At 49.0% G+C, this 23,812-nt stretch overlaps 4 protein-coding genes across 8 annotated transcripts in view; 2 read left to right on the top strand and 2 right to left on the bottom strand.

The window, feature by feature from the left end:
- Positions 1 to 43: 43 nt before the first annotated feature.
- Positions 44 to 8,006, top strand: naa35 (N-alpha-acetyltransferase 35, NatC auxiliary subunit). 3 transcript variants are annotated; one of them, XM_062454724.1, is made up of 24 exons: positions 44 to 62; positions 155 to 234; positions 1,290 to 1,418; positions 1,641 to 1,674; positions 1,757 to 1,871; positions 1,993 to 2,067; positions 2,273 to 2,440; positions 2,523 to 2,589; positions 2,769 to 2,812; positions 3,168 to 3,218; positions 3,828 to 3,911; positions 3,988 to 4,102; positions 4,311 to 4,489; positions 4,634 to 4,693; positions 4,797 to 4,903; positions 5,032 to 5,098; positions 5,302 to 5,400; positions 5,532 to 5,710; positions 5,813 to 5,970; positions 6,076 to 6,143; positions 6,324 to 6,464; positions 6,795 to 6,917; positions 7,114 to 7,194; positions 7,495 to 8,006. In XM_062454724.1, the coding sequence occupies exons 3-24, from the start codon at positions 1,298 to 1,300 to the stop codon at positions 7,552 to 7,554; spliced, it is 2,196 nt and encodes a 731-aa protein (XP_062310708.1). In that variant the 5' UTR covers positions 44 to 62; positions 155 to 234; positions 1,290 to 1,297; the 3' UTR covers positions 7,555 to 8,006. The 3 variants fall into 3 exon arrangements, with proteins under 3 accessions (XP_062310708.1, XP_062310710.1, XP_062310709.1); XM_062454726.1 differs by lacking the exon at positions 3,168 to 3,218; XM_062454725.1 differs by lacking the exon at positions 44 to 62 and having other exon boundaries at positions 5,813 to 5,955.
- Positions 8,007 to 8,300: 294 nt separating this feature from the next.
- Positions 8,301 to 13,306, bottom strand: golm1 (golgi membrane protein 1). Its single transcript, XM_062454727.1, has 11 exons — positions 13,072 to 13,306; positions 12,247 to 12,388; positions 11,866 to 12,045; positions 11,186 to 11,240; positions 10,876 to 10,978; positions 10,660 to 10,777; positions 10,298 to 10,499; positions 9,986 to 10,192; positions 9,691 to 9,837; positions 9,385 to 9,483; positions 8,301 to 9,297 (listed from the first exon to the last, which is right to left on the bottom strand). Exons 2-10 carry the CDS (start codon positions 12,373 to 12,375, stop codon positions 9,386 to 9,388), a joined length of 1,239 nt encoding a protein of 412 aa, XP_062310711.1. The 5' UTR covers positions 12,376 to 12,388; positions 13,072 to 13,306; the 3' UTR covers positions 8,301 to 9,297; position 9,385.
- A 217-nt stretch (positions 13,307 to 13,523) lies between these two features.
- Positions 13,524 to 20,039, bottom strand: cep78 (centrosomal protein 78). 3 transcript variants are annotated; one of them, XM_062454720.1, is made up of 16 exons: positions 19,895 to 20,039; positions 19,134 to 19,403; positions 18,736 to 18,908; positions 18,416 to 18,488; positions 18,218 to 18,321; positions 17,710 to 17,884; positions 17,347 to 17,460; positions 17,080 to 17,144; positions 16,612 to 16,717; positions 15,961 to 16,081; positions 15,756 to 15,798; positions 15,327 to 15,461; positions 15,082 to 15,159; positions 14,824 to 14,993; positions 14,552 to 14,705; positions 13,524 to 14,454 (listed from the first exon to the last, which is right to left on the bottom strand). In XM_062454720.1, the coding sequence occupies exons 2-16, from the start codon at positions 19,390 to 19,392 to the stop codon at positions 13,831 to 13,833; spliced, it is 2,394 nt and encodes a 797-aa protein (XP_062310704.1). In that variant the 5' UTR covers positions 19,393 to 19,403; positions 19,895 to 20,039; the 3' UTR covers positions 13,524 to 13,830. The 3 variants fall into 3 exon arrangements, with proteins under 3 accessions (XP_062310704.1, XP_062310707.1, XP_062310706.1); XM_062454723.1 differs by having other exon boundaries at positions 19,134 to 19,400; positions 19,895 to 20,034; XM_062454722.1 differs by having other exon boundaries at positions 19,134 to 19,454; positions 19,895 to 20,028.
- Positions 20,040 to 20,641: 602 nt separating this feature from the next.
- The window catches only part of LOC134015423 (guanine nucleotide-binding protein G(q) subunit alpha-like), a 9,875-nt gene continuing 6,704 nt past the window's right edge, over positions 20,642 to 23,812 (top strand). Inside the window, 1 exon segment of the mRNA XM_062454936.1 lies at positions 20,642 to 21,577. Coding sequence (XP_062310920.1) covers positions 21,442 to 21,577 — 136 coding nt within the window. The 5' untranslated portion in view covers positions 20,642 to 21,441.

A 23,812-nucleotide genomic window follows, 5' to 3' on the forward strand; every position in this document is an offset into this window, starting at 1 on the left:
AGACGTTGCCTAAAAGTTACCAAATAACCCCAGACAAACGGAACCATATTGTGAATAAATCAGTAAGTAAAATATATTAACTGATAAACAGAACATGTAAAGCGAAGCCAGCATTGTTCGTAATATTCACAACAATACGACACCATATCCCAAGGAACAACGGGCACATGACGTCACACCAATGCGCCTTCATCCATTGACTTCGGGTAGAATAGCTATATGATAATTAGCAAGGTATGTAATCAATTTTCTATCAAAAGAGCCATATATATATTAGTGGTCGTATTTCAAATGCACAACAATACTACTAATAGTATATAGCATATCTTGGAATGCATGGTATTATGAATTGGTACGTTTCGTTGATGTAGAATAACCAATGTCAAGAGAGACCTAGTTAGCTGGCTTGCTAGCATGCTAAAATGTGATGCTGTTTATCATGCTTGGCTAATCATCTAAACAAATATGTGCAATGGCATTAAATATGAACGCTTTATTTCAGATGCGTAATTATACCTTAGTAAACACTTTTGTGCGTAGTTCTGTCCAATGGGACTGATATTTTGGACCTGCACTAGCTAGATTCACATCTCAGATTCAGCCTGATCAGAACCCATACAACCTATTGCACCAGCCTTTGCTGAGGGCTCCAACTGAGATGCGTTGGAGCGCCGTTGACAGCCCCTCAGATTTACTCCTCTAAGATTTCCATTACACTCACCCACAGTTCAGTAAATTCAAGGCCATTTTTGGCATCAACTGCTTTGTCCTAGTCCCCCCGTGTTGCCTGACGTTAATGCTTGACGGATGGGTGAGGCGGCACAAATGACTTCTCGATCACCCCCTTATATGACCTGTCAGTCTTGGACTTCACCGCTACTCCAAAACGCCTGTTTTAACTCATACATTACATTTACATTTAGTCATTTAGCAGACACTCTTATCCAGAGCGACTTACAGTAAGTACAGGGACATTCCCCCGAGGCAAGTAGGGTGAAGTGCCTTACCCAAGGACACAACGTCATTTGCACAACCGGGAATCTAACCGGTAACCTTCTGATTACTAACCCGAATCCCTAACCACTCAGCCACCTGACTCCCCATACAACCAAGGAACCTGATTCCCACTGTTCTCTTTGATTTTCTCTCACAAACTTTAAGACTTAATCCTGAAGCCATTTTATAGCTTTCCATTAGCGTTGTCTGACATTGTGGCACGCCATTGAGTCTTAGTGAGGCGCATCAGGACAGTGTTTTCTGAAGACGTTTCCCACTCTTGTTTACTGCAGCCGTCGCCATGGTAATGAAGTCGTCTGTCGATGAAGACGATGCTGGCTGGGGGTTGGGAATCCCAGAGAAGATGAAGAATAATGCAAACTGGGTGGACATCACACACGACTTCAAAGGGGCTTGCAAAGGTGCGTGTGTGTTCTTAAGTGCTGATTAAGTTTAGGTGAAACCATGTCGCTTTATGGAAGAAGTCATAGTGCCGGAAGAGTGAGAGAGTTTGGAAAGGTGTAGAACATTTGATCTATCTGCTTTGGGCACTCTGGAATGTGATGCACACTTGAAATGCGGTTGGGCAAGTTTAGGATTATAGTTGAGCAAATGCTTAGATCGTTTGTTTTATGTTTTTATAGAACTTAACCTTGGGGAGCTACTCCATGACAAACTGTGAGTATATGAGGATCTCTGACACATACACACACACACACTGTCTATGTGTCGGGCTCTGTAACCAGGTCTCTGCGTACAGGTTCGGTCTGTTTGAGGCCATGTCTGCTATCGAGATGATGGACCCTAAGATGGATGCTGGCATGATAGGCAACCAGGTCAACAGGAAGGTGCTGAACTTCGAACAGGCGGTCAAGGTAAGGTCACTGTCAGGCAAGGTCACTGGATCTGAGAACGTCTTCAAATAGGCAAAAGTTATATATTCAACCCCTCTACTTTATATATCTCTCTCGCTTCCCCCCCCCCTCCGCTCTCCAGGATGGTACGATCCGAGTGAGCGACCTCAGCCTTCCTGAGCTCATCGGCATCATGGACACCTGCTTCTGCTGCCTGGTCAGTTACTCTGACAGAAACTGGTTCACTTCCATCACTTCCTCTTCACTTCCTGTTTCACTTCCATCACTTCCTCTTCACTTCCTGTTTCACTTCCATCACTTCCTCTTCACGTCACATGAACAGTTTCACTTGCAATCACACAGCTTGTCCCCCAGGTTGTACTGACCTGGTGTGTGTCTGTCGTTACGGCCCGCGTCTGTAGATCACGTGGTTGGAAGGCCACTCCCTGGCCCAGACGGTGTTCACCTGTCTGTATGTCCACAACCCCGACCTCATAGAAGACCCCGCCCTCAAAGCCTTTACTCTGGGTATCCTCAAGGTGTGCGACATCGCCCGCGAGAAGGTCAACAAAGCTGCTGTGTTTGAAGAGGTAAGCTCAGTCTCTCTCTGTGTGTGTGTGTGTGTGTGTGTACCTGGTCGCCTAAACCAGGCTGGTTTTGTATGTTCTTCAGGAGGATTTCCAGGCCATGACCTATGGTTTCAAAATGGCCAACAATGTTACAGACCTACGAGTCACAGGTAAGTGATTGTCCGGCTCAGTCAAATTCTACATGTCTTCCCTACATCTCCTGCCTGTTCTCTAACTGTACATCTCCAATACAGCCTAAAAAGGCCCAAACATATCTTAAAAAAAAAAATTGAGTGTGTTTGAGTCTACCTAAATATAACCCGAGTAATCGTCTCCTCTGTGTGAACAGGGATGCTGAAGGATGTGGAGGATGAGTTGCAAAGAAGAGTCAAGGTGTGTGCATCTGTCTATAGAACACTGATCAAATAACTTAATGAATCACTGATTGAATGTGATCCAATGTCTCTCTCCCTCAGAGAACACGCACACTAACCTGTCTCTCTCCCTCAGAGCACACGCACACTAACCTGTCTCTCTCCCTCAGAGCACACGCACACTAACCTGTCTCTCTCCCTCAGAGCACACGCACACTAACCTGTCTCTCTCCCTCAGAGCACACGCACACTAACCTGTCTCTCTCCCTCAGAGCACACGCACACTAACCTGTCTCTCTCCCTCAGAGCACACGCACACTAACCTGTCTCTCTCCCTCAGAGCACACGCACACTAACCTGTCTCTCTCCCTCAGAGCACACGCACCAGGCAAGGAGAGCAGCGGGACCCGGACGTGGAGCTGGAGGTCTGTCTCTCTCTTCTCTCCATCATCCTCCCTGTCTACCACACTCTTTCCATCCTCTCTCTCTACCCTCCCTGGTTTCCACCTCTCTCTCTCTCTCTCTCTCTCTCTCTCTCTCTCTCTCTCTCTCTCTCTCTCTCTCTCTCTCTCTCTCTCTCTCTCTCTCTCTCTCTCTCTCTCTCTCTCTCTCTCTCTCTCTCTCTCTCTCTCTCTCTCTCTCTCTCTCTCTCTCTCTCTCTCTCTCTACCCTCCCTGGTTTCCACCTCTCTCTCTCCCTCGCCCTCTCTCTCTCTCTCTCTCTCTCGCCCTCCCTCCCTCACCCTCCCTCTCTCTCTCCCCCCTCTCTCTCTCTCGCCCTCTCTCCCCTCTCCCTCTCTCGCCCTCTCTCTTGCCCCAGGGTGGGTTGGGTCGTGGGACTGGGCCCGGGTCCCAGGCTAGAAGGCTGGAATGTGCAGCTGCGGCAGTAGAACCCAGGACCAGATGGTCCCATCATAACTGACTCCTGGGTCTGGGTGGTCTGGGTGGCCTAAATATGTGTCCCCTCAAAGGCTATGATGAAGGTGTGGTCTGTGTGTGTGTGTCATTAACCTGTTCCTGTTCCTCCTTTTCCAGCATCAGCAGTGTTCTGCACTTTTCAACAGAATAAAGTTTACAAGGCTGCTGCTCACCGCGCTGATGGCCTTCACTAAGAAAGAGGTAACACACACACACACACACAAGGAAGAGGTAACCCAGACTAGCTCAGTGAGTGATCCTGGTGGATGTTTACCAGACCAGCTCAGTGAGTGAGGCCCAGAAGCTGATGGCCCAGGCTGCAGACCTCCTGCCCTTCATCCACTCCAGCCTGGAGTACGGCATCCAGTCCCAGAACGACACCACGAAAGGAGGTAACACACACACACTCACAGTGATGAAGGCACACACACACGCACACACACACACACAAGCTGCTGACCCAGAGGTGCTTTAACGCAAAGGGACCCAGGTTCGATTGATCCTCCATGTCTTACCCTCTCTCTCCTCTGCCTTTCCTGTCACTCGATCACACTCTCTCCATCCCCCACCCAAACCGCACTGCCCCCCTCGCCCCCCCAGACCACCCCATCATGATGGGGTTCGAACCTCTGGTGAACCAGCGTCTGCTGCCGCCCACGTTTCCCCGCTACGCCAAGATCATCAAGCGGGAGAGCATGGTCGGCTACTTCGGCAAGCTCATCGACCGCATCAGGAACGTGTGTGAGGTCATCAGCACCACCAACCTGCACAGCATCCTGGTGAGAGCGGCCCGCCGTGTCACCCCGCCGTGTCACCCCGCCGTGTCACCCCGCCGTGTCACCCCGCCGTGTCACCCCGCGGCCGTCTTCTTCCTGATGCTCCCCCTGGAGTCCTCCAATCATTTCTTCTTCTTCTGCCCACAGGACTTCTTCTGCGAGTTCAGCGAGCAGTCTCCCTGCGTCCTCTCCAGATCTCTGCTCCAGGTAAGCAGCCTCCCCCGTCTCTGATTGGTGCGACCCGAGCACGCCTCCTTGTGTCCTGTCCCATGATTGGCCCAGATTCGACCGCTTTCTCCTGTGTTGCTAGACGACCTTCTTGATAGACAATAAGAAGGTGTTTGGGACTCACCTCATGCAGGATATGATTAAAGATGCCCTGAGGTACTTTGTCAGCCCACCTGTTCTCTCTTCCAAGTAAGTCATTGAGTGTGTATGTGAGTGTATGTGTGTGCACTAGGACTAGTATATGAACATTTCCTGATGTGTAAGTGTATTCAGTAGGCTGGGAGTTCTGTGTGATGCGTGTTTCTCTTGGCTAACAGGTGCTGTCTCTATAACAACCACCAAGCAAAGGACTACATCGACTCCTTCGTCACACACTGTTCCCGAGTAAGACACACACACACACTCTCTCACACACACACACATTTTTGTTCCATCCTCAAGTATCAAGACCCCACTGCCAGAGATGCCGTCTTGATAACATGTAAACTCATCTCCCTCCCTTTCTCCCTCCCTCCCTCCCTCCCTTTCTCCCTCCCTCCCTTTCTCCCTCCCTTTCTCCCTCCCTCCCTCCCTTTCTCCCCCTGAAGCCATTCTGCAGTCTCATCCAGATCCATGGACACAACCGTGCTCGCCAGAGAGACAAGCTGGGGCACATCCTGGAGGAGTTTGCCACACTGCAGGATGAGGTATGCGTGCGTGTGTTCAGGATGCTCATTTCTCTGTCATGGACAATCCCCTAACTTCCCTTCTCCTTTCCTCCACACACACCCCTCCACCCTCCCCTCATCTCCCCCGGCTCCTGGGGCGCCCCCTGCAGGCAGAGAAGGTGGACGCGGCGCTGCACAGCCTGCTTATGAAGCTGGAGCCTCAGCGGCAGCATCTGGCCTGCCTGGGCACCTGGATCCTCTACCACAACCTGCGCATCATGATCCACTACCTGCTGAGCGGCTTTGAGCTGGAGCTCTACAGCATGCACGAGTACTACTACATCTACTGGTGAGTACTGCACAAGTACTGATACATCTACTCGTAGGGACTACTCCAGTACAGTACAACCAGTAGTAGAGTACTGGAGAACATATGGTGTGTGTGCGTCAGGTACCTGTCAGAGTTCCTGTACGCCTGGCTGATGTCGACGCTGAGCCGAGCGGACAGCTCCCAGATGGCCGAGGAGAGAGTCCTGGAGGAGCAGCAGAGAGGGCGCAGCAGCAAGAAAACCAAGAAGAAGAAGAAAGGAGGAGGTGGGTCAGATGGGGGTGAGGAGGGAGGAGGTGGGTCAGAAGAGGAGAGGATGGGGGTGAGGAGGGAAAATGAAGAATGGCTGGTTCTGTATCTTAGTGTGCGTTTGTATTCTCCCCCAGCTCGTCCCCTCGGCAGAGAGATCACGATGAGCCAAGCCTACCAGAACATGTGTGCTGGCATGTACAAGGTATGCTGGCTAACATGTACACACACTATTAATATCATACACGTACTGCTATCAGTATTGTGCCACATTCTCATTGCCCTCTCTCCCCCCCTCTCTCCCCCCCTCTCTCCCTTCTCACTCTCTCCCACTTTTCATTCCGCCTCCTCTCTTCTCCCTCCCTCCCTCCCTCCCTCCCTGCAGACCATGATAGCCCTGGACATGGATGGGAAGGTTCGTAAGCCCCAGTTTGAGCTGGACAGCGAGCAGGTTCGGTACGAGCATCGCTTCGCCCCCTTCAACAGCGTGGTCACGCCCCCTCCTGTGCACTACATCCAGTTCAAGGTAGAGTGGAGCAGCGCTCGGCTAACACACACACACACACACACACAGTCTGTCACACACACACAGTCTGTCACACACACACACACACAGTCTGTCACACACAACACACATTCACACAGTTAAAATGACGCATATTCAGTTTCTGACCAGTTACAAAGTGACTGTGTATCACACTACTGTATATGGAGGTGAGGGGTCAGGAAGTAACACAGGAAGCACTTTTGGACTACAAATCCCTGCCCACCAATGAGGTTCCTTCCCTAGTAACTGACGCCTTTCTCTCCACCAATGAGGTTCTCTACAGTGACTGACGCCCCCTATGTCCTGTAGGAGATGTCTGATCTGAAGAAGTACAGCCCGCCCCCTCAGTCAGCTGACCTGTACCTGGCAGCCAGCAAGCACTTCCAGCAGGCCAAGCTCATCCTGGAGAACGTGCCAGTCCCCGACCCTGAGGTCAGCACCCCTCACGACCTCTGACCACTTGCTGACATCACTCACCTGGTTAAAGTAGTTCTTGATTAGAATGGTGGTTTTAGTGTTGGTCCTGCTCCAGGTGTCTGTGTGTTGCTGTGGTCTGTTGTTGCTCCAGGTGTCTGTGTTGCTGTGGTCTGTTGTTGCTCCAGGTGTTGACTGTCTGTTGTTGCTGCAGGTGACCCGGATCCTGAAGGTGGCCAAGCCCAACATCGTGGTGATGAAACTGCTGGCTGGAGGCCACAAGAAGGAAACCAAGGTAACGCGTCCTCGACGTCGCTATGGTTACACGCCAATCACTGCGAGTTGACGCACCTGCTGTCACCTTGTACTAAACCCTGCGGACCCGTCTGCCTCTCCTGGTGAGGCCAGACCCGTCTGCCTCTCCTGGTGAGGCCAGACCCGTCTGCCTCTCCTGGTGAGGCCAGACCTGTCTGGCTGGTTGGAGGACAGGATGTCAGGAGTATTGCTGTTAAAAGGTTCTCAGTGATTATTCTATCCCTCTCTCTCTACCCATGTCTCTCCTTTCTCTCTCTACCCATGTTTCTCTCTCCTCCAGGTCCTTCCTGAGTTTGACTTCTCAGCTCACAAGTATTTCCCTGTGGTCAAGATCATCTGAGATTCCTACACCTGGGTTTCACGTCGACAGATCCCCCCCCTCCGTGCCCCCTCCTCCCAGCCCCATCCCCACCATCAAGACCCTCCAGAGAGACCCCCTTTGGGCTCCTGTGTGTGTGGGTGTGTGTGTGTGTGTGTGAGAGTGTATGTCTGCTTGCCTGGACGGACAGTGTCCTGGTTTCCCCGTCACAGGTGCCATCTAATCGTTGAGGCACTGTCATCGAAGGATGATATTGTTTCTTAAGAGAAAGCTTAAACTGGGTAACTGGATTTGACCAGCACCAAGGCTTGCTCTCGGTTAATAAAACTACCACTTGAAGTCCCAGGAATATACAAAAGACTACAATAACCAGCCATGCCTCAAAAGCGACAAATTTGATCATGGTATCTAAATTGTTTATTTCCTTGTTGTCCTTCTGTTAATTTCTTCAATAAAAACCTATGATTATTTAACTGTTAATGTGTACATTTCGGCACAGCGTGGAAACTAATACGAAATCATGAAACAGGAAATAATCCATTGTACAAAATCATGAGACAAAAGCAGCCCTCTCTGGGTGTAACGCGGTTCCCAGGTGTGTTCCTCCACCAAACAGTCCCAGAGCCATGAAGGGACTCGGGCAGGACAGGGGGTCCCTGAGGACCAGGGTTGAGAACCACCGGACTAGGGGAAGATCACAACCTGACACACAGCCAGACGACATGCGACCAACACAATTAAATAAAAAAAGTTCTCAATACGATGAATAAGTTAAGAAGAAAAACCTTTCTTCTACGAGTCGGACACCCGACCTTTAACCTTCTGGCCTCGCAGGGCTCAGCCATATCAGACGATACTGGAAATAGTGTATATACAGCTCATCTATCGTGGTTCAGGCTAAATCAGACTGAACGGCGTTGTCTTACACAGTGTGAAACACAACCAAGTTACTCCCAAAGATTTGAGAAATAATGGTCCGAGTCTAAAGCAGGATATGACTAACATAGTTCAGGAGCTAAATGGATGATCAGGATTATTATGATGAGTTATCTGCACTTCTGACAGTGAATCTTACATTGTTTTAAAAAAAAAAACGGCATTCGACCCCAAACCAACCCTTAACACCTCATCCTCGTCATGGGAGATTTTAGGCCAATGGACAGATCAAAAGAAGATGGTGGAAACCAACAGGCCAATCAGGGGGCAAGGTGGTCATCTCACTCCCGTTGTCATGGGATCTTAAAAATGGTAGAAGCTCTTAGTGTGACTTGTAGGACTAGGCCTTATGGCTTGGTTTGGAGTCAGGAAGATCACTCAAGGTAATGGATGACGACCGTAAATTAAGCTATCTGTCTAAATCCTTTTACACCTAAGAACACACTTTCTCTAGCTAGTGACAGATTTATCATTAACACACACACACACACAACCGTGAATCCTTCCCCACAGTTTCTACCACAGTTCAGAGTCTCCAGGTCCATGTTTGTCCCCCAGCTCTGTGTTTGCTGTGGAGGGCTGGAGTGACTGGTTAAGGCAGCCTGTGAGATACCGTCCCTTTAGGAGCAGGAGTGTGTGTGTGTGTGGGGGGGGGGGGGGGGGGGCTGTAGAGAGTAGTCCTGGTTTGGACTGCGTCCTACTGTGCTGGAAGTGTTCAAGGAGCTGGCTGTGAAGAAGCACTCTGTGACGGTTGGTGATTCTGGAGGTGTGAGTATGTGGGCGTGTGTCCAGGGGGGGGACGGAGGCATCTTCTCCACACACTTCACCCTGCGAGACCAAACCAGAGAGGGTCTTCAGACAACAGGTATGTGGAATGAATAGAAAAAGTGTGTGTGTGTGTGCGAGTGTGTGTACCTTAGATCTGGGCGAGCTCGGCCATCTTGTCCGCCTCAAACTCTCCCTCGTTCTCGTCGTCGCCATTGTAGTCGGCCTCCTCGTCCTCCATCTCCTTATCTAGCACCGGACACACACGCACACACACCTTCATCTCCTTATCTGGCACCGGACACACACACACCTCCATCTCCTTATCTAGTGCTGGACACACACACCATCTCCTTATCTAGTGCCGGACACACACACACACACCTTTACCACCTGCATCCATGTACACAACATCTCTCCCCGTACACAAGATCTCTCCCCACACACTCCCCTCACCTATATTCTCAGCCAGTGTGTTCCGTTTCTCTTGGTCGACTCCGCCCACTATCTGCTCATCTGCGTCATAGTCCTCAGGGTTGTCCACCTTCTGACCAATAGGAGTGTCCTCACCCTTGTCCTGGCCAATCAGGATGTCTCCAGCCCCTGGAGGAGGAGGGGGGAGAGAACAGATAAAATACTTCGGACGAAAATGGTCTTCTAGAGTGCTGTGGAAGTATGAGCAATTGTGTGTGTTTGTTATATGTGTGAGTGTGTAGTTAAACACGTGTGTGTGCGTGTAGTTCTAGCATACCTTCTGCCTGGATCCCTCCGTGTGTGTCCAAGACCTCCACCTTATCGTCCTTCACCTGGTTCTTCTTCAGGATGTGACCTGTGGGCTCCTCCCCTGGCCCCACAGCACCCTCTACAGGAGAGTCTAGGTGCTGCTTTCCCTCTACTGAGGGACTAAACTCTGGCTTGGACAGCTCTTTCACAGGGGTCAAATCTGGAGTCTCCAGACCTTCACACAACCACCAGAGTTCAGTTAAAACCAGGCACGCCACGTGCACTACCGTAGTCGTTTACATCCTGTATCTTTCAAATAACAACCATCTACTTCCTGTACCTGTGTCTACTAGGATCTCATTGGTCAGCAGCTCTGGAGCATCTGGTCCCCCAGCCATGGCATCGAGCGGGGGGAGCTCGGGGGTGTGGCCTAGGACCGGTGTGGTCTTAGTATCGTCAAGCCCCGCCCTCCCTGGCTCCTCCTTGTCGACCACGCCCACTTTCCCTGAGGTGCTGGCCTTCCCCGTGGGAACCACGTTCACCTGAACAGGAAACAGGAAGTTGCAACCATAGTGATGACTCAGGAGTGTTGTGACAAGCGGAATTCTTTTTGGCTTCCTGGTTCTAGACTAGGCTGAACAGATCAGGATTGAGACAACAGCAGAGTAAGGGTCAGAGGTCAGGGGAGACTGGGTATTGCACCTGTGAGGAGACGGCCGGCTTCGACTTGGCTATCTTCTTCTGTGCTTCCTGTTTGACGGCTGCGAGCTTCTCAGCACATTCCTCCCTCTGGGCAAGGATCTGAGTGTTACACTGCGTCCTGTACACACGCACACACACACACACAGCATGATTTCTTCCAGGTAGTGGGCTGCAGAGCCAGTTTGTGGGCGCAGCGTATTGTGCTGGGAGTCTTACATGTCGTAGGTGAGTTTCTTGTTCAGAGTGTCTAGGTCACCATGGCAACTCTGTAGCTGTTTCTGCACCTTGCCCAGGTCGTCGTTCAGCTGGTTCAGTTGAACTGTTCAAACACACACAGATACACACACAGACACACACACAGACACACACACACAGATACACACACAGACACACAATCATTATCAAGTTTTCTTCGCAGCACAAACGCAGATAGGCACATGAAACCTTGTGTCAGCAACAGAAAGAGCGATAGAAAAAAGGCAAACAAAAGAGAGAGAAAGGAAGTAAGGAAGAAGAAGGTTCCCACCCTTGAGATCCTGTATCGTCTTGGTACTGGTGGAGACATTGAGCTGCAAGGGCCCCTGCAGGTAAACACACACACTGTGAACACATGCAGGGCGTGTGCGTGTGTGTGTGTGTGTGTGTGTGTGTGTGTGAGAAACAGATGGTCCCTGAGCTGGCTGCCATGGCGTCATCTCTCAGGTGGGAATTAGTGCACATGGTCACACTGGCACCAGTCAGTCACACACACATCCAGAAACAGAACTGCATAAAATAGTTTCGTAGAACGAGGACTCCCATGTTCCTGTGTTTATTTAATTATGTTCGGGAGTTTTTTTTATTTATTTTTTACACATCCCTTAACTATTTAAAAAAGGTCCTGACTCGTGGAGTGTTGAAACAGATGTAGGGTGACCTCAGGACAAGCAGAGAGAGAGAGAGACAACAGGAGAGAGAGAGAGACAACAGGAGAGAGAGAGAGACAACAGGAGAGAGAGAGAGACAACAGGAGAGAGAACAGCTGGGGAATGTTATCACCAAGATAAAACTGAGATCCTGTTTAGCAGGGAAGCCTGAGGACAGGCTTATCTCACATCACCCGTCTTTACTGCGACCTGGTGACTAGGTTTGACCTGCTGCCTCTACCATAAACGCTCTGTAGTTAGTGTGTGTGTGTGTGTGTGTATGTGTGTGTGTGTCTCCTACCCGCTCCTGGGTGCAGGTGTTCTGCGCTCCTTCCAGCTGTCTTTTGTACAGGTTCTCTATGCGGCTGATCTGCTCCTTCTGCCTCTGCACCTCCTCCTGGAACTCATTCTTCTTCACCTCCACCGCTCCTCGCTCCGCCGCACCCCTCCGCACCTGGCTCTCCAGCTCATACAGCTTCGTCTGCACGCGTGCGGTGACAGGAGGGGAGGAGGGGGGGAGAAGGGGGGTTTTGTTTGTTTGTAGACGGTGTGTGGGGTTATAATCTAGTATATTCTAATCTACTGTGCATGTCTACCAGCTTGATTTAAGCAAACATCACACACACTCTCTCTCTCTCTCACTCAAACACACTCTCTCTCTCTTTCACGCACACACACACACCTGTAGTTCCAGGTTACGAGAGCTGGAGACCCAGTAGTTGAAACCTAGGACAAGGATGCAGGCAATCAGAGCTCCAATCATGAGAGGGGGAGACCGACCCCCTCTCCTCCCGTTCACCAGCCCTCCCATGGCTGCCTGCAGACTGGACACACACACACACATTTAAGTTAGATCAGAGAACAACCGTGGTGCTGGTGATCCCGCTACTCAACTTTATAATCACATGAACTTCCAACTTTCAAGAACTAAGCTCAGTCAAACGGTCTAGAATAGTTTGGAGGGAGATGAGGGTGTTAACAGGTGCGTGCATATTATGGTAACAGTAGCCAGCAAAGGTAGCTCGAGTACGGTCACCTTGTGGCTGTGCATCGCTGCTGAGAGTCTGTAAGAATCCCGTTTATGGAAACAGTAACAGGAGTCACTAAAGATAAGCGCCAGCTGTTTGCAAGTTACAATAAACACATATATACAGCGAACACACAACTCAAATACAATGTTTATTCCTGGAGAGATTATGGGACCCAGCAGAAAAATCCACCGTATTTGCGCAGTGAGAGCTCTAGTTGGCAATCATTGCGTTACACCGCTTAGCAAACCATGAGTCTGAACGTCAAACTTCCAACAAATTAAGTCGTTTCCGCACCAAATTAATGTTTACATTTGGGGATTGGTGTTCTAACAATACTTGATCATAAATGCTTCATATTCAAGATCAAATGTGGTGATGTATTTCAACCAGTAGATTTGAGTTGTGGCTAGTAGCTTTGAAGCTAAAGAAGCGAGACAAGCTAGTTGGCTAAACAACAGCAGTGTGTTGAAGCTTACCTTGAACCTTATTCAAAAACTGTTCCGGCGAAATAATGTTTAGACAAGGCGATATGTCCTCGAATATAGATTATCTTCCTTTCTGCATTGCTAGGTTAAATATTTGACAAAGTGACAGTCCTTATCGGGCACGCATTCTCGTCGATCGATATAACGTCTGAATGTGCGAGTCAGAGGGCAAACAGCGAGCATCAGGACTCGAGGTGGGAGTCAAAACGCGGAAGCGGAGTCTGGCTTCGCCGTTTGCCAACGCTGCAGTTTGGCCAAATGATTTGGAAAAGGCTTCACGTACACACAACACCATGCAACGAAAAACGTCAGTGGAGCTGTAAAAACTAAATATTTAAAGTTCACTATCAAACTTCAAGACTCGCTGTGTAATGTTTTCCAGTAAGATAGGCTACACAGACAAAACAATAATAAACATAATCAGACCACAACAACCTTTTTTCCCACAATATTTATTGTAAAAATATGTTGATTCAACAGAAGGAACAGGAACAAATATTCACTCATATTATAAAAAGTGTGGGCGACTAAAAGCCCAAAATAGGAGAGATTAAAAAAAGTAACAACTCATTAAACAAAACGCTAAAATCACATTTCAAAACCAATATTAACAGCCATACAGGAATTTGGCCTCTGCATTGATGATCATAAAATCAACATTAAAACATTAAAACAGCAGTAGTGTTCAGTTTCCAGCTCAAGTGGACCTCACAGCTGATTAGTTGCAGCCTATCTGACACCCCTGTCAAACTACCAAACAATCTGACCCGCTCCGAAGTTCCACACCCCTGAGTACAGTTCCCCCACCTCCTCCCCCCCCTGCCCTCCACCTCCTCCACCCTCGGCCCTGACCGAACCCTCTGACACCACAGACTCCGCCCTCTCGCTCAACTCACTGAGGCTGGACCTCGCAGACATGTCGCCGTGGGAACTGTTGCTACGGTGGCTGTTGCCGCGGACAGAGCTGTAGGCGTTGGAGCCGTTGCTGTAGTTGAGGCTGTAACCATGGGAACCGTTGCTCTGGGAGCCCTGGCTGCGGTTGGAGCCGTTACCGTGGCGAGACTGGGAGATTCTACCCTGGGACACTTTGCCGTTGGAACCATGAGAATTCTTGCCATGAGAACCGTTTCCATGAGAGCTGTTGCTTTGGATACTGTGCTCTGACCCTGCCACCTGGAGATCCCCAATTTGTTTAGGGGACGGAGCCCTCAAGTCCAACTCTCCACCAGACTCCTCCACACAGGGAGCCCCTGTAGGACCACTAGCCAGGTCGAGAGGCACTTCCTGTGGGCTTTGCTCTGGCAAGAACTCCCTGGGAGTGGCTGGAGGCTCACGGGCAAGGCGTCTAGGTGAGGGACGGGGCACAGCTCTTTCCTGGAGAGAGAGAGAGAGAAACCTGGTGTCTTTCATCTGAATGTGGCTGTAAAACCATCCACAAACAAACCTCTGTACACATACTGGCTGTACCTACCGAGGGAACACCGTCACCCTTCTGAGTCTCGTCTGTGTCCCCTGCCCCAACACCTTTACTCAGGCCTCGTCCAACCGTAGAGGACAGCTGGGGTCTCCCCACAGGGCCAAAGTCTGATTGGTCGATGCCAGCCACGGAGGCCAGTTGGCCCAATCTGAAGAAGAAAAGAAGGGAGATAGAAATGAGATCATCAGGAATAGGATTATATTTACTTCTGAACCAGGTTGAGAATTTAGGCCTCTGGCGTCCTCCCAGCCAATCACAAGGCTTACCCAGCATCCTTTAGGAGATCCAGGAATCCATGGAACTTGTTGAAGGAACTCTCAATGCTTTCCAGAACCTCCTCATCTTCCAGAATACTGGAGGCAGCGATGGGCGGGGCCTTGACCGCCTCTGACAGGGAGAAGTTGAGTCTGCGAAGCCTGCAATTCTCCAGCTCATACTGAATACACACACACGTGAAAAGAGTTATTATGCACTAATTCATGCCTATACACAAACAACATATTATTTCTAGCAGTCTTTCGTACCTCCATAAGTCTGGTCTCTGTTCTCACTCTGGCCCGGCGCTCCTCTGCTAGCCTGAGTCGAATCTCCTCTAGCTCCCCCTGCAGGACAGGTACAGGTACTGCGTCACAGCCCAGCCATGACACACAGGGGCCTCAATCTCATTCACTACAGCAGGGGGTCTGTATGAGTTATATCCAAACGGAGGCACAACTCACTTTTGTGATGTTTGGTTTCAACCAAAGTGTTTCTTGAAAGGGATTCTCACCTGGATGAGTCTGTACTGCCTGACTGTGATCCTCTCCTGGAGACTCAGTCCAGGTGGACTCCCAGTCTCCTCCTCGTCATCCTCCTCTTCCTCCTCCGAGTCGGCCTCCATGTTGACATGGACGGTACCGGCCGCCTGCAGCAGAGAGCCGATAGTGACCCGTCTGTTCTTGTCCTCATCTGGCCTCCAATTTGTGATGTGATGGTTTACTATATATGTTCTATACTATATATGTTCCGTTTTGGTTTCGTGTGTGACTTTGTGCCTGTCTGGATGTACTTGATGGTAATTCATGTTTTAATGTGCAGCACATTGGTCAACGGAAGTTGTTTTTAACAGTGCTCGATAAATAATACATTGATCGATTGATCTTTGCATAAATGTTTTGGGTTTTACTTGATCTTCATATCCAGGTGGAGAGAGTTTTACCTGGTAGATCTGCTTGGATCCAGCGATGCCTGGTGGAAGACCTCTGCAGAGACAAGAGCAGACCGACGTTAACTCACCCCCGTTAACGGAACCGCTTCTCAGCTTATAACCTTTTACGACGCTAACCATGTTTCACGGTATTACTTTCATTTTGTGGTATTTCCATCGTCTTTCATTTCATTGACAGAGTTGCCCCTTCGCTCACCTGTCACGGTCGGCGCGCGCTGCCGCACGCCACGGAATACACTTGGAGGGGCGGGGCTGTGGGCGGGTGGGCGGGGCCACAGCTGGACTCCTCCGACCTGTCGAGGATGCCCTGCGCCGAACTGGGAGACACGACCATATTTGGTCAACAACCTCTGACAGGAAACCAGAGGCTCCCTCACATGGTTAGGTGGAGATTAACAGTCAGCCATCCCAGCTACATCACTGCTCTAGGCCAAGCCAGGGAGCGATCTGGGTCTACCAAAACAAACACCCTCATACATCCTGTTGTGCAGTCAAAACACATAGGGTTCCCTTGATTTACTTCACCCAGTAAGGTTGAACTGGGTGTCTAATAGATAAGAGCTAAGGGATTAACTCGGGTCTGGGGGCAGAGAGGGACTGTGACAGAAGCTCTCTCACCACATCTCCAAACCTCTGGAAAGTGCAGGGTCAGAAAGAGAGAGAAAAGGCGAGAGAAAAAGATAGAGAGGAAAGCTTGGGATCATCAGTGCGTGGAAATGTGTTAGATAGCTAAATCAGAGAAATTACAGTCCAGAAAAGAGAGTTGACCGATCAATCTTAATATATATACAATTTAAAATAAAATAAAAATATACAATTAAGATGAGAAGTTTCCAGAAGAAAGTACCTATTCTAAATGTGGCTTTCCCTCTGTGGGTGTTGACCAGTATTCTTCTCTTGGTGGTAGAGGGTTTGTGGGGCTCTTTCATGGCTGGGGGCTTGATCCAGGAGAACTACAACACCACAGAACACGCACTGTGAACACACATCTGCTTCACACACTTTCAGAGATGGGACATAGCAAAGTACAAATACTTTGTTACTGTACATAAGTAGATTTGTCTGGCATCTACTATACACTGCTTTCATCTACTCTGTAGATGAAAACATATTTTGGGGAAAAAAGTTTTCGAAAAAAGTCCTCTCCTTTCACTGTGTGTGTGTGAAATAAATATCTGTACTTCTACATGAGTGATGGATGTTTGTACTTTTGCCATCTCCGCACACTGTACATTACACACACACACACAATCAAGTAAGCACACACAACATTTAGTTTGATGCCCGGATTGGCAGACTAGAGGCACAGTCCTACCTCAGCAGACTGTCCATCACAGTTCATGAGAACTTTCTCTATGGCAGTCTTCACCAAGACTTTGTCTGAGAACAAAAAAGTGAGACAGAGAGGTACTATTACATAAGATATCTAGTCAAAAACAATGAATAACAAAAGACGTAGAATTAATCCTGTTCTCTATTATATTGGTGCTGCTCGCCCCTAGGCATGGTCAGCATGATTTGTGATGCAGCAGGCAGCAGCCATGCAGAGCCAGTCTGTCCTGTGTGCTCTCTGGCTCCTCACCCACTAAGGGGTTACTCCTGATGTCCAGCACGCAGAGGGTGGCGTTGGTCTTCAGAGCCTCCAGCAGCTTCCTGGCTCCGTCGCTGGACAGCCCACACTTCTGCAAGTCCAGAGCTGGGGGAGACAGACGAGCCTTCAGTGACCATTCATGGGTGATGTAGCTCTGACAGTATTTCGGTGGTCAAGGAAAAAGTGTTATTTTACTAAGCACAGCGCAACGCGACCACATCTCTGCGACCAGGAACAGTGAACAAAAATATCTCTATTGGGCAACAATAACAGCAACCACAATAGCGCATAGTACAATGCAGAAAGTCACATCACAAGTGCTACAGGAAGTGTTTGCCCTCTGTGACCTCTGACCTTTGACCCAGAGGTCCTCTGACAATTCCTGTGCAAGGGCGGTCGCCCCGCGGTCTCCGATCAACGTGTTGCAGTTGAGAGTGAGGCGCCGCAAGCCACCCATGCCCTCGAACTCCGGTTTCCGGTAACGCAGAGACTCCACCCACGCCGCACCGTGCCGCTGGGTCGCCTGGTGCTACCGGGAGGGAGGGGAGGAGGAGGAAGGTGAGGAGGGAGGAAGGGGGGGGGGGGGAGGGAAGGAGGACGATGATGCCTTTGTAAAATGTTTGAAAGTTAAAGCACTTCCTTTTTCCAATTCCCAACTGTGATACTACGCCTTCATCACTTGAGGGAGCCAGAGTTCCCAGAGTCAGCTGGGAGTCGAACCCCAAACAGTGAGATTAATAGACCCACAGAGCTTCAATTAAATCCCCTTCACTGATCCTGAAGGAGATTCAAGGTTCACGATGAGGCCAAATCCATAATGAGGTCAATGATGAGGTGGCTGGAGATGGAGTGGCCGTGTTACCTTGACGATGCTGGCCATGTGCTCGGCCCCCCTCCATGTGAGGTCACAGTTTGTGAAGTCCACTGTCCTCACAGAGGCAGAGTACTTCACACTCTGACAGATGGCTGCGCAGGAGAAAGCCAAACCAATCAGTAACATTCACCGGAAACGCTGCGTTTAATCACAGCGAGGGTGCACTCCACTGTCGAGACCTCTTACCTTCTAATCCCTTGTCCCTTATTGGACAGTGTGCCAAGGACACATGCTCCACAGAGACACTTGCGGCCAAGCCCTGGAGAGACGGCGGGAGGGAAGCAGGGAGAGCTGTATTAGAAATGTTCTCTGAGGCTGGAGGGAGGGAGGTGTAAGAGAGAGATGGGGGTTGAGATCTGAGGGAGGGAGAGAGAGAGGGAGGTATAAGATAGTCGGAAGGGTTGAGGTTGACAAAAAGGAGCTCCAAAGGACTAATGGGGGCTGTGGTCTGAGGGAGAGAGAGAGGAGGAGAGGGAAGGAGGAATATTGCCATCTTATCTTCTGACCTTGGTCAGGGTAATGAGGTCTCTCTCTCTAAGTGGCAGGCCGTGGAGCTGGAGAGTCTTGAGGTTAGGAGAGACACTCAGACAATCTCTGAGAGCCTTACACAGTTTAAAGGTTAACTCCTTGGAGTGGATGGCTGGAATTCTCCTTCTGGAAGTGTACCAGTACCTACTGTCTGAATTCAGAGAGGGAGGAGAGAGAGGGAGGCGAGATATATATATATATAGAGAGAGAGAGGGAGAGAGAGGGGGGAGAGAGAGAGAGATGGAGGTGGGAGAGAGAAGGGTGGGGAGATAAAGAGAGACAATATATAAGATATGGGGGTGGGGAGATTTATTCCAAAACCAGGCAACTGAAAAGCCTTGAACTGCTTTCTTATAATCTCTCTCTCTCTCCTTACCAGTCTCCCCCACCGCAGGCCCAATCTGGAAAGAACTGCTGATAGAAATTTTCTGCAAATGTCTGTTGATTGCGAGCGTGCTAAAGACGGGCGGCCAGTCTGTAAGTTTGAGGCGGTCCCCATTGATGTCCAGTATTCCCTGGCTTAAGTGGGCCTTGACGGCACGGGACGGGGCCAGATCTTGCATGGCGCAGGCGTAGTCGTAGTATGCCCCGAAGTCTTGGCCACCTCTTTTCCGAATCTGGGCAGCGTCCAGCATCTTGGAACCTTCTTATCCAGGCAACATGTAGGACAAGACACACGTCACTTCCATAAGCACCACTGATAAAGAGAAAGACGTTGAGACGCTCGAGCTGATTCTTATTGCTGATCATTCGTATTCATAGTTTGTTCCCTTAATACGTAACTTTGGTTTGATCAAGCCATCATCTTCTGTGCTTGCCCCGACTGTTGTTGTGTTGGTAGCTAGCAAGCTAGCTAGACTTGCTTGTTTTCTACTACTAGCTAGCTTGCTAGAGTAAGCCACATCAGCGTTGAGTACAGTGATTAGAGTGATGTACCAGTAAGGTTGCGAACTTGATAACTTGTCAATGTAGCTTGTGTGTAACTAGCTACACAGACACTTGAAGCTAGACTACTGACGCCAAGTTAGTGCTAGCACCAAGCCAATCCACTCAAACTAGTTTGCTTGCTGTCGGCAATTCATAGACTCTGATACTAGTAGAGCAATCACTAAAATACATTTTTCGCATTTGTCTTACCTCTTTTATTGCAAACGATGTATTAAAGGGTAGTGACCATCCTCTAGTGATCTGGATAGCTCGATACCGATGGATGTCCTAGAATTGTTGTTTCCTTGGTTTCTTAACCGCCCACCCGACGCCACTTTGATGCGGTACCGCGTACACACACTGGCCGCTGTGGAGCGGAGCGAGTAGCGCACATGGTGGTTGCCAGGTTTTAAAAGGTATCTAAAACCCCCCCATTTGATGTTTCCCATGTTTTTAATTCCACAGAATATAGATGAGCTTTTGATCAAACATTTTGACAAACCTACTCTCAACTTAATGAGGCATAGAACAGGTTTAACGTTATTGTTGCATGGATGCATTTTATATGAAGATTTTCCGCTGTAAATGGGTTATGAGTACTGCAACAGATTTTTTTAAAATTTGGCATTAGGATACATAATAACTGTGTGCCCTATAGGGAAATAACAATAGCATAACTATAGCATAACTGCTATGGCCAGCTTGTAGCTTTATATTTTTCAATAGCTGTGTGTAGTTTGACAGAATTGGCATTTCTAACATAGATATAAGGCCTTAATGGCAGGAAAGACTGTTACATGTGTGAAGCAACCGAATGTCTATTTTCAGCCATAACGGTTGATGTTGTGTAATACAATGAACATCTTTTTTTCTGAATGAACTCGGTACTATCTTTTTATTCCACAGGTTGAGTGTACTTCTGTGGCGTTGTCTCGCGGACACTCCCCCCGCCGCTGTCCGACGTACGTCACCCGGCCAACAGCAGCCTAGATGGTCTCAGTAATAAAAATGCATAAAGAGAATTGAGGGAAAGAAGAGACAGACTGCAAACCACTTTTGTCCATCTTGCAATCATCAGAAAACCTGGACTGTATTGTCAGTGTTCACGTATTTTTAAGGACATGCGGATGGTGCTTACTGAAATCTACCGAAGCCCACCTGGAAAGGGTGAATGGCTTTCTTGGTTTTCTAACCACTAGAGATAACTGTATTCCAGCCTAGCGGATTGGAGTGAAAGTCCGCCATATTCTGCCTTACCACGCCCGGGAGTCGAGCTATTGGGAAAAAAGCGTATTAGTCTGTTTATGTATTATATATTTGAGTTCGCCAACGGATGATACATCGGATATTATATAACCTTAACTACCAATCGAGACTAAGATCATCTTGTAAAGAAGGTAGGGCGTCTGACCGAGCAAATAAGGTCTAATAAGACCACACTGAAGACTTCGGAGGTTATGTCTTAAAATGATCTGTTGATATTACGAAGGAGAAGCTGATTATCTCAATCAGGATTTTTTATACAGCTTTTCAGTAAACTCCGGCTTGAGCGACTATTTGCTGACAGACTACCATAACGGGGGGGAGGGGGTAATAATTTCTCCAATACAGTTTCCTTTCCCCCCATTTAGCCAACTACAACGCCTCTATTTTGCGTGCCTCTGAATGAGGGCGTGATTTCATAATTCTTATTCCTTCACCATTTGTTGAAACTGGAATATTGGACTAAATAGAAACCCAAAACGTGTTTTAAAAGAATGACCCTGGAGTCCATAATGGCGTGTTGCCTCAGTGAAGAGGCGAAGGAAGCCAGACGGATCAACGACGAAATCGAAAGGCAGCTCCGCCGGGATAAGAGGGACGCTCGCCGGGAACTGAAGCTGTTACTTCTCGGTAAGAGAGTGGAAGTGAGAGAGTGGAAGTGAGAGAGGTAGGCAAGTACAGAAGAGCCAGCGATGATACTTATGCGATGCAGCCTCTAACTCTGGACACCACACACACATTCCTCGAGGAATTGAAATGTGGCAGACTTTTTTTTCATATAGCTATCTGATTTGAATGTCTGAAGGCGTAGATAAAGCTATTGTTGACGGGGCAAAGTACCCTCATATTTCAGTATGGAGTGTGTAAATTATTCTAGGTTTATTACCAGGTTAGAAATATGTAGTTGTAGGCGTATATGAACTTACCCAGTAGTGTTAAGGCTCCCACGTCTCAGCCCAGGCAATCCGCTGCTTACAAACAAGGTTAAAGTCTAGCCGTTTTATTGGTAGCAATCACGGTGCAGAGGTCCGGAGCTAGGTGGTTATTTACCTGTTTGGTGGAATTTACCTGACCAGCCATGACAGAAACACAGCCCTGGAGGGAAATTCCTAACTGACCCCCACCCAACAGCACCATAATATAGTAGTCCACTTATCATACTGTGTGCTGTATTGGAATTGGGTATAAGTGGGTTTTAAATAGGTGTATAAACTAGCATCACATTGGACAGCAGTTTCTGTTCCTCATGCTTCTATGGGTAAAGAATTCGATGAACATCACCCTTGTTGCCACTATGGCAAACTTCTCCCTGTTGCTGTGTTGTCCCTTGACCCAAACACAACCAGCGCTCGCACAGTACCACATCAGGGCTTACAAGTTCCCCTGGGATCAGACATGGCCTTTAGACTGCACACACACACCCCTTCGTACACACACACACACACACGCTCATTCTCACCGCTCAGCCTTCGTTCTGGCTGTGGCCAGAGAACCTCAGGGTGCTCCACATCACAGTCACCTCAGTGAGGTGACAGGTCAGCTTGATCGCTTGTTACTGGAGACCCTGCATGTCGTCGTGGGGTTAGGAGCTGTCAGCCCTCTCAGCCTGCTTGTGAGACGTCACTAGAACCTCACTAGAACCTCACTAGAACCTCACGTGGTTCTCCTGAGACGAGAAACTGAAACTGGCCACAAGGTAGGAAATGTAATGGCCTTTCCTGCTCTCTCTCTCTCTCTCTCTCTCTCTCTCTCTCTCTCTCTCTCTCTCTCTCTCTCTCTCTCTATTTTGCTCTCTCTAACTCTGCCTCGGCCTCTGTATGTAACTCTATAGTCCTGCCTTCCCTGCCACTCTAATCATATCTACTCCCTAATCTCTCTTGTGTCTGATCCAGGGCTGGCTGTAGGGCCAGTGCTGGTCCAGTCTGGCTCTAGCGGAGGTCCAGAGGTCTGGAGGAGGTCTGTCCTTCTGCCCGACAGCCCTCAGCCAGGCGCTAGGGTTTCTCTTCCCCTGGTTTCCTCCTTATTGGCTGTTCTGTTGTGGATCAAATAATGGTTAACTCCAAACCACTTCAGAAACTACTGCATAATCAAAGCGAATCCAAGTATATGCAAATGTGTGTGTGTGTCAGTGTGTGTGGTCCATGTACCACTTCCATTAACAGTGGATGAGTGGACTGGGGGAGAGATCTGTTCCATATAGTCCCATTAACCTACAAACAGCCTGATTAAGACTCTCCAACTCTCTAATTGCTTTGTCTCCCCTGAGAAGCACACAGCACAGTTTCACTCTGAGCACAGTTGAAGTTGGAATGTAGAAGGAAGAAAACTACACTGTTCAGAGGTCAAAGAGTCAAAAAAATCACTTTTTGTAAAGCTCTTTCATATAAATCGCTTTGGATAAAAGTGTCTGCTAAATGAATAAATGTAAATAGGGACTCTGGGGTAGGGAGGGGGCGGGGGCAGGATTGGGGGTCTATGTTACCCACCAAGGGGAAGTGATTGTGTTATCTAAAATGGTATTATTTGCAGTAAGTCAGCTTGTAAGCACTGGACTGCCCCCCTAGCCAGGCACTCACAGCACACTATATAATCTGCTGGTCACGGCCGCTCTAGCTATCTATGTTTGCCATTGTGTAAAACAATATACAGCAAACAGACCCATGCATGTGCCCCCCCACGCACTGACGTACACACACACACACACACACATGTTCTAGCTGGGAGATGGGGAGAGCGGATAAGGGGGAAAAAAGCAATACAAAAGGTTGATGGATGAGAGGAGAGGGAGAGAACGTCTCTGGATCAGACTGAGCTGGCAGGTCTGGCTCTAGTCCTGAAGAGACACCAGACCCGGACCGTGACCCT

This window comes from Osmerus eperlanus, chromosome 28 (assembly GCF_963692335.1).
Source record: "Osmerus eperlanus chromosome 28, fOsmEpe2.1, whole genome shotgun sequence".
Classification (NCBI taxonomy): Eukaryota; Metazoa; Chordata; class Actinopteri; order Osmeriformes; family Osmeridae; genus Osmerus; species Osmerus eperlanus.